The sequence below is a fragment of the Debaryomyces fabryi genome, assembly GCF_001447935.2.
Source record: "Debaryomyces fabryi strain CBS 789 chromosome Unknown contig00120, whole genome shotgun sequence".
NCBI classification, from domain to species: Eukaryota; Fungi; Ascomycota; class Pichiomycetes; order Serinales; family Debaryomycetaceae; genus Debaryomyces; species Debaryomyces fabryi.
The window spans coordinates 24,148-33,455 of record NW_015385546.1 but is presented as its reverse complement, the minus strand read 5'-3'; the positions used below and the strand labels follow the sequence as shown (position 1 = coordinate 33,455).

The window sequence follows — 9,308 nt, the reverse complement described above, 5'->3', positions numbered from 1 at the left end:
ATGGTCTACGACATCGTCCCAGAGTACTGTATATTAAATTACAAAGTAATCTTGCATCCATAAAACTGGAGGGAAAAAATAGCCTACAATATATCACTATTATCTGCGGTAGATGGGCCTGTGTCTTAATAGGCTCTTTACCGACATCCATAGAGATATTGGGTTATAAACGTGCCAAACATTTTTCGCAGCCTACGGCCCTACGGCATCGGCTTCTTGCAAACATAGGACCACTGAGTGTGAATATTTTAGCCATACTTTTAAAACTGAGATATAGCTCTTAACAGGCCAAGACTGTAGGTTTTATTGAAATGCTTGCCTTTATCTCAAAAGTTGCCCACACTCAAAGGAACCAACCATATTGGCTACAATTATCGCGCACATTCGTTCTTAACGTGGAGTGCAGTTTCCTGTGAAACGTACCATAAAAACAATTACAATCGGCATTTATCGCCTTCAGTTCATCTATTCCATACCCTATACCCAATGAACTAAAGACAAGACTATCGAAGCCTTTATGTTTCGAATGTGGGTGTAATAGAGTAGAAGTAATGAAGTTGTGTGTCGCACGTCGTTTGACTCCGATTTTTGACTCTTCTTGACTTCCAAAAATCATTTAAAATGTCGAAAAAGAAGGACATAAATCAATTAGTAGGAAATTTCATCAGCAAGATGTTTAGAAACTTAATCAACGCCAGAATCTCGACTAGAGTAGGCTCCCAGTTAGCCAAGAACGCAATTGGTGCCAGAATTAACGCCGCTAAGGTCGCACCAGGGGTTAGTTTCATGAGATTCAACTCCAGCAATTTCAAGTTGAACACTGATTCTTTTGTTCACAAGTACAAGGAAGAAGGTCCTAAGTTTATCAAGTTCACCGAAGAACACGAATGGGTTGCATTCCAAAGAGATGATAGCGTGTTCGTTGGTATTACCCAATATGCTAGTGAAGCATTAGGGGAAGCCACTTTTGTCGAATTACCGGAAGTTGGTGAAACCGTCGAAGTGGGTGAATCTATTGGTTCTGTTGAGTCGGTCAAGTCTGCATCCGAAATCTACTCACCAGTTGCCGGTGAAATCGTCGCTGTTAACGAAGAATTAGAATCAAGACCACAACTCATCAACGATGATCCTATGGGAAATGCTTGGATTGCTCAAATCAAATTGAACGAACCAGCCGAAGTGGTAGAAACTCAAGAATCGTTATTGAATGAAACTCAATACGAAGAATTATTGGACAGTAACTAATCTACACCGATGTTATTCTCTCGTACATATAATTAAATACACATCAAAACTATGAAAAATGAACTGCGATAGGTACAATAATCACAATCAACACAATAATAACCCCCAAAATGAGACACATTCTCATCTTCATATCTTTCCACCACATATCTTTTCTCACTCTGTTAGCACCTCTTCTGAACCCCTGGGCACTGATGGCCAAGTTATCGGTCTTGTTTTCGATCGAGTCTAACCTCTCGCCTCTTTCGGCTACCTTATTGATGTTGTCTCGCATGACACCCACCGTGTCATCGATTTGCTGCGCTAGTTAGTATTTCCTGTTCAGTAAACTCCTCTGATGGTCCCTGGTCCGATCCGTTGACCCCCATAGTCTTTTTGTGGGTCTGGTACATCGTCTGGGCCATCTGGCATCATGTGCTGAGCCCCTTTTTAATCTGGTTACTTACAGCTTGGATAGCTGCCGTTCTTGATGCAGACTGCTCTCCCGTTGTCTGATTGGGAATGTATGGGTCGTATGGTACAGATGATGACATTTCTATTCTCTGATATAAACTATTTAAATCTGGCCTTTCAGTCTTTATTGATCTCATTTATCCTCAAACATTCTCGATTATGTCCCTTTTCGGTGACACAAAACCACTTCCCATTCCTCTATTATTGTCTACTCCAAAGGGTTAATTTCATGTTATAACCCCTCGCTGGAACTTTCCTAGTTACTGGCTGGGGCCTGTTTTCACGTCTGTAGCCTGCTGACTGTCCATACATCCCATCTGGCTTGAAAGCATATTGTCTTGCCGGTACGGTCTCGCGACTATTGCAAGCGCACTATTAGAATTCCGCTAGTCCAACCTATGGCTAGTCACAAATGCATATGTAACTTGGACCGCATGTAGCCATCTATCTCCGATTAATCTTACTACTGGCAATGGTCTATTGCAATCCAGATAAAAAGCAACGCATAGTATGTGAACATGGCCCTAAGTACCGAGGTTCGATTCTCAGCTACGCAACCGGCACTATAGCCTAGTTGCAAGCCCAGCTATAAATAATCTAACTACAATATCTAGTCCCGTAAGCCTACAGTTATTTACAATACTGACTTGTACCACTATTGTACAACTATAGTAGTATATTTTCATATGTAAATCAAGTAATCGGATGAACAAGTACACGCGACGATGTGAACCAGTAACCAGTGACCAGAAACCAGTAACCAGTGACCAGTAACCAGTAACCAATAACCAATAACCAGTAACCAATAACCAGTAAACGAGACCAACCAACCATACAATCCTTCTTTAATACGACATTGACGATTTCATTACGACAGACGACAATCGCGTGTTCCGGGTAACACTTAAAAGTCGATCGACCAATTTTCGATTTTCATCAGTATCCTCACCCCTTTCAAAAAAAGTAGTTGAAATTTAACACTCTGTTTATTTCAGTCTTGTTTAATTAGGATATATATTAATATTAATTACAAATTATAATGGACGGTGGTATGTATGAAGCGATATGAGTCGATTGGAAATTCTGCGATGATTCAATTGATTGATTCGAACAAAAACGGGGATCGAATCGTGAGCGGCGGCTAATGGATCACGGTTGCTCAAGGGGCTCCTGAACGTCGAGAGTGGGCGGCAAGCACGCAGAGGACGTGATATATGTAGACAGACGTCGGGGAGACAGATCGACGTTTCAGAGAGCGCCAAAAGCGAAAGTGAAGTGATCGTGATAGCCGCCACGTCGGCAGTGATCCGTCGGGCGTGATCCGCAGCGGGTAGCGCCAATACAGACACACAAAGATGAGTACTAACACCTAACAGAAGAAGTTGCTGCTTTAGTTATTGATAACGGTTCAGGTATGTGTAAAGCCGGTTTCGCCGGTGATGACGCTCCTCGTGCTGTTTTCCCATCGATCGTTGGTAGACCAAGACACCAAGGTATCATGGTCGGTATGGGACAAAAGGACTCTTACGTTGGGGACGAAGCCCAATCCAAGAGAGGTATCTTGACCTTAAGATACCCAATTGAACACGGTATTGTCACCAACTGGGACGATATGGAAAAGATCTGGCATCACACCTTCTACAACGAATTGAGAGTTGCCCCAGAAGAACACCCAGTTTTGTTGACCGAAGCCCCAATGAACCCTAAATCTAACCGTGAAAAGATGACCCAAATCATGTTCGAAACCTTCAACGTTCCAGCTTTCTACGTTTCTATCCAGGCCGTCTTATCTTTATACTCGTCTGGTAGAACCACCGGTATCGTTTTAGATTCTGGTGATGGTGTTACCCACGTCGTTCCAATCTACGCTGGTTTCTCCTTACCTCACGGTATCTTAAGAATCGACTTAGCCGGTAGAGACTTGACCGACTACTTGATGAAGATCTTGTCTGAAAGAGGTTACACTTTCTCCACCACCGCTGAAAGAGAAATTGTCCGTGACATCAAAGAAAAATTATGTTATGTTGCCTTGGACTTTGAACAAGAAATGCAAACCTCCTCTCAATCCTCCGCCATCGAAAAGTCTTACGAATTACCTGATGGTCAAGTTATTACTATCGGTAACGAAAGATTTAGAGCTTCCGAAGCTTTGTTCCGTCCTGCTGACTTAGGTTTAGAAGCTGCTGGTATTGACCAAACCACTTACAACTCTATTATGAAGTGTGATGTCGATGTCAGAAAGGAATTATACGGTAACATTGTTATGTCTGGTGGTACTACCATGTTCCCAGGTATTGCTGAAAGAATGCAAAAGGAAATTACCGCCTTGGCTCCTTCCTCTATGAAGGTCAAGATCATTGCTCCTCCAGAAAGAAAGTACTCTGTCTGGATCGGTGGTTCTATCTTGGCTTCATTATCTACTTTCCAACAAATGTGGATCTCAAAACAAGAATATGATGAATCTGGACCTTCAATCGTTCATCATAAGTGTTTCTAATCGAATTAGGTTCATTGTCTATTAGATGCGGGATCAAATTCACCCGGTCATTTTTTTTATTAATTAACCTGCTCTAAAGAAATTTCGTAGTGAAGTTTTTTTGTACCTAATTAAAACAAAAAGATCGTTTGGATGAGTACTTTTGATTGTCTTTATTTAGAATTTTGTTTTATATATTTCTTTAAAAAACATTTATGTATTCTTGTTATCATATGTAAATCTATGTATATATGTATATTATTTTTAATATATGTATATATATATAAATGTATTCTAAATGTCAAGTTCTGGTGTTTTGCCCTTAAGCCTACCTAATACACAGCTCTTGGCGTATCTAACAATAACGTTGTCTTCATGAAGCATATCAAAACTTTCAGTGGCATCTTTACCTGCAAAGTTCAAAATAGATTGTTCTCCACCTGGGTGATCTTTCAAAAATGGTGTTAAATCTAATACAACATTTTTGACAATACACCAACAGTCTTCCTTCTTATTGTGCTTAGACACTTCTTCTACTGTAAATTCTTTTGAAGGAATTTGGAATGGTCCAGCATCATCCTTTTTGTCCTTTGAATTCTGTTGCTGCATTTGCGGTTCATGTTGTTTCGGGGTTTCTTGAATCTCTTGTTGCGACAGCTGTTCAACTGTAGAGGTGAGTCCTTGCTTCCCATCCAGCCAATCGATCGTAATCTGCTGAGGGTGATTTGGATCGATATGGAGACTGATTTGTTGTAATCTGCTAACTGGGCCACTTCCATTACTCTCTTTTGTTGCACTAATGGCCGCGCTGTTGGCAGCAGCTAATCTTTGTAAGAGGTGACCAGAAGCTTGGTCAGCAGCAACCCTACCATAAACAACACAAGCCAACAAAGAAGAACCTCCTAATCTGTTATGTCCGTGTATACCACCGGCTACTTCACCGCATGCATATAATCCACTAAATGGCTCATTATCATCATATAATACTTCAGTCTTATCGTTAATCTTAACACCTCCCATAGTAAAATGCAAGACTCTTGTGATAAACGAAACATGGTATTTACTATCGGTTGTAAATTCAAATGGAGTACTTGGAAAGTACTTCTTTCCAAACTCATCCTCCGTTTCACCAGAAGCAGCTTTATTGTACTTTTCGAATTGTTTGTCTAAGGTGTCTTTATCGCATCCAATTTCCTTTATCAATTCATCACCACTGATAGTTTTCATTAAGTTTCTTTGAGTATAATGTTTGATATGGAACAGCAAATTCTTTTCACTCTTTGTGCTTAATACCAATCTTAATGGACCATTACCAGCCTTGATTTGCTTCTCCATCTCACCACTCACATAATCTCTTGTTCCTAATTCATCCACAAACCTTTCACCCTTATTATTTAAAATAATACCACCTTCACCTCTCAAAGCTTCTGCCCCTAAGAATAAGAATCTTGGTGTGGTCTTACCAGCTATGACATCTTTGTCGTTTAAGTCAATTAACCCAGTTGGGTGAACCTGAACTTTATCCATATCGATGCCAATGCCCTTGTTTTTCATAACAATCTTTTGACCATCCCCTGTAGCATGGTTACCATTGGTGGATGGTAAATCAATGATATCTGGCCTGTATTTTCTCAACAAGGAGTTTTTGGTGAAATCTGCCGCATAACCACCGGTTGCCATAATAACGGGCCCCAATAACTCATGTTTCAGCTTGTCAGTCAAGTCCTTATATTTAACACCAACAATATTGAATTCGTTGTCATCCAGCTTAACTAAGTCAATAACCTGACACTTCTTCATAATCTTGACTCTATTTGGTTCACTTTCAGACAAGTTTTCTAAATGCTCCAAGAGCTTATAGGTGATCGCCATTCCTGGGAACTTTGCATCCTTTCCTCTATGTGTTCTAGGCTGTGAATGTCCTCCTAATCTCGATACAACGGATAAATCTAAATTAAATACTTCTTGCAACCAATGTACCGCATCTGCTGAATTATAGGTCAAAACCTTGATCAAATCAGGGTTCGCTCTATCTTTGGCCGTCTTCAAAGTGTCTTCATAAAATTGTTCAACAGAATCCTTAATAGACAAATTAACCTGTGTTCTTGTTAATGCTCCATTAATTCCTGATGTTGCTTTACCACTGTTTCCACTCAAAAACCCCTGCTTATCGAGCAAAATAACATTGGCTCCTCTTAAGTATGCTTGGTGAGCAGCGGATAAGCCTGCAAGCCCACCACCAACTATAATTACTGGATTTTCTGGAAAGGTAGACATTTCAATTCAATTGACTGTATTTTCTATTTATATAGATATATACGATATGTATGTATAATAGATAGAACCCCTTATAGACTGGTAAAAGTTCATTATTAATTTGCTTTTATAATTGGCTGCGTGAAAATGTGGGGTCACATGTGAATACAAAAGTCCGAAGTATTCTGAAATTTCAACTTATAGCTCGAGGAATGGTACATAAGTAAGGCTATTGTAGGGTCAATGGGAGATGTATTGGAAGGCGAATGTTACGTCATTGAATTCACTTTCATTCCGCAATAAAATATCTTCATTCTCATTTAATGCACTGTGGTTTAAATGATTCCATGTAGTAGAATCACCATAAAGCATAGCAGGAGATTTAATAAATTGGCCTGTATCAGGACGGCACCTTTTACAGCTATAGGTATCATGGGTATCACAAGCAGTGTTCGGTTGAAATTCAAATAATTGTCTTAAATTATCAGCACTGAATAATCGCTCAACATCTTCCTTCTCGTCAACCACACAACTCGACAACGACAACTTCATCGATTGTCTCTGGAAAATCTTTTCCTCGATGGTACCGGTTGAAATAAACCTGTAGATGAAACAGTCTTTCTTTTGGCCATCTCTCCATACTCTTGCTAGCGCCTGTTGATCGGATGCCGGGTTCCAATCGGGGTCAATCAAAATCAATCTGTTGGCTCCAATTAAATTGATCCCACATCCACCAGCCTTGGAAGAAAGTAGGAAGATAAACTCTGATCCTTCTGGATCATTAAATCTATCCACTAACTTTTGTCGCTTGTTAATGTTCATTGTACCGTCCAATCTAACGTTGCCGTATTTCTTATACCTGCACATTTTTTCAATCAAGTCTAATGTTTGGGTATAGTTCGAAATTAATACGATTTTATCGTTGGTTTCAGTTCTTATCTTGTGCAAAAATCTCTCTAACATCATAAACTTCCCACTAAACCAAGTTTGGATTTCTTTGGATCTATTACCATTTCCAATGGCAGGTACGTAGTCGTCAGGTATTAAACTTTCGCATCCATCCAAATCATCAGGCAAGTTCAATAAATCAGGATGATTACATAGTTTCTTCAACATACCAATTGCCTTCAAAGGTTGAGATCCAACCCCCTTTAACAATTTCTTAATTTCAGGTGATGTTACGAAATATTCATAGAGCTTCTTTTGCATCGGTGACAACTCAACAAATACAACATACTCATATTTAACAGGCAAATATTTGGAGAGAATGTCGTTTGTTCTTCTTATAATAAATTTGGAAACCATTTGCGATAATTCAGTCAACTTTTTATCACTCGCCTCTTTTTCTTTGTCAGTGGCATCAGCATCTCTTCCTCTCAAAATGGCACTTTCAAAGTTTTTACGGAAATCAATTCTTGTTCCTAAATATCCTGGATTGGCAAAATTCAATAAAGAAAAGTATTCAGATAAATCATTCTGAATCGGTGTACCTGACAATATAACTCTTCTCTCGCATCTTAATGAATTTAATGCTGTAAATGTTAAAGAGTCGCCATTTTTCAATCTATGACCTTCATCTGCCAACATAAGTCCCACTTCCGTACCTGCTAGTTTATCGACATTTCTTCTTAAAGTTTCATACGAAATAATCAATACTGGTCTTACAATATTTCTTCCAGTAGCCACGGACCACTGTTGTAATGCTTGTCCTAAATCTGAAGATTTTGTAGATTTACCGTCAACAGCTAATGGAGTTAAGACACCTTCCCCTAACCATTTTACTATTTCATTCGCCCAGTTTCTAACTAACGACGATGGACAAACTATTATACATTTTTCAATCGTCCGTTTACCCCGAGGACTTTGTTTTAATAAAGTCCACATTAATGCCAAACATTGTAATGTTTTACCCAATCCCATTTCGTCCGCCATTATACAACCTTTCGCTCTTGGATCAATTAAGCCGGCAGTACAACGGTACAAAAATTTGACACCTGCGATTTGATGGGGTCTTAATATCTTTGCTAACCTTGGGTCAATAACAACAGGAACATCGGGGTATTTAGCCAATGACTCCTCAGGGTTTTTACATATTCCCAATATTTCTGCTAACGATTTATGGGTTCTTTGCCTTTTAGCGGGCCTTTCTTCTATATTTTCTTTATTTTCTTCTAGTTCCTTTTCATTAGAATTCTCCTTGGGTTCTTCAATAGTAGGTATTACATCAACCGTAGGGTCATACAAAACGATAGCAAACTCACTAGTTGGATCATGCAAAGCCCTTGGTGGAAGTATGGTCTTACGTCTAGTTCCTAAGGGCGGTGGTGGTCCCTTATTATCAAACTGTGTCATTTTTTCGTTGTTCTTTGAAAAAGGAATAGTGAAAGACTTCCGAAACTTATTTTCGTTACTAGCCAAATTGTTTCCTTTCAACATCAGTCTTGGTAATAATGCTCCAAATCTCTTACTACCTCGAATCAAATTGCCTTCCTCATCCACGCCCATATCTACATCTCCATTCATATTATCCATATCGGAATAGTTAGTTACTTTGCTTCTTGCATTTCGTAAAGGTAATCTCTTAGTAGTATTGGAACTTCCTGCTCCTATTGTTTGCCCTCTGTTAGCAAATGGCACTCTAAATGGCCTGGATAATCTTACTGCTCCATCGGTAACCATTGCAGGTCGCTTTTCTTTTGGAACACCTGCCCCTGACCCTAATGGTGTAGTATACTCTGTTAATAGTTTTCTACCCATTTTATACTATCTTGAAAGTCACTATTATCAAAAGAACTTAATTACTAAGATCAATATAAAAACATAAACAACGCGCTGCACACTAAAGAAAATTAAAACCATCCTTCAGATGAGTAATGAT

At 39.3% G+C, this 9,308-nt stretch overlaps 5 protein-coding genes across 5 annotated transcripts; 2 read left to right on the top strand and 3 right to left on the bottom strand.

Annotated features, from left to right (window-relative positions):
* Window positions 1–621: 621 nt before the first annotated feature.
* On the top strand, window positions 622–1,245 carry GCV3 (glycine decarboxylase subunit H; the record flags this gene model as incomplete). The annotated part of the gene is made up of 1 exon (XM_015613285.1): window positions 622–1,245. One exon carries the CDS (start codon window positions 622–624, stop codon window positions 1,243–1,245), a length of 624 nt encoding a protein of 207 aa, XP_015465904.1.
* Window positions 1,246–1,294: 49 nt separating this feature from the next.
* On the bottom strand, window positions 1,295–1,519 carry AC631_04455 (SNAP receptor; the record flags this gene model as incomplete). Its single annotated transcript, XM_015613284.1, has 1 exon — window positions 1,295–1,519. One exon carries the CDS (start codon window positions 1,517–1,519, stop codon window positions 1,295–1,297), a length of 225 nt encoding a protein of 74 aa, XP_015465903.1.
* A 1,218-nt stretch (window positions 1,520–2,737) lies between these two features.
* Window positions 2,738–4,195, top strand: ACT1 (actin; the record flags this gene model as incomplete). The annotated part of the gene is made up of 2 exons (XM_015613283.1): window positions 2,738–2,747; window positions 3,075–4,195. The coding sequence occupies 2 exons, from the start codon at window positions 2,738–2,740 to the stop codon at window positions 4,193–4,195; spliced, it is 1,131 nt and encodes a 376-aa protein (XP_015465902.1).
* Window positions 4,196–4,468: 273 nt separating this feature from the next.
* Window positions 4,469–6,451, bottom strand: OSM2 (fumarate reductase; the record flags this gene model as incomplete). Its single annotated transcript, XM_015613282.1, has 1 exon — window positions 4,469–6,451. One exon carries the CDS (start codon window positions 6,449–6,451, stop codon window positions 4,469–4,471), a length of 1,983 nt encoding a protein of 660 aa, XP_015465901.1.
* Window positions 6,452–6,670: 219 nt separating this feature from the next.
* Window positions 6,671–9,187, bottom strand: RAD54 (DNA-dependent ATPase; the record flags this gene model as incomplete). The annotated part of the gene is made up of 1 exon (XM_015613281.1): window positions 6,671–9,187. The coding sequence occupies one exon, from the start codon at window positions 9,185–9,187 to the stop codon at window positions 6,671–6,673; it is 2,517 nt and encodes an 838-aa protein (XP_015465900.1).
* Window positions 9,188–9,308: the final 121 nt, after the last annotated feature.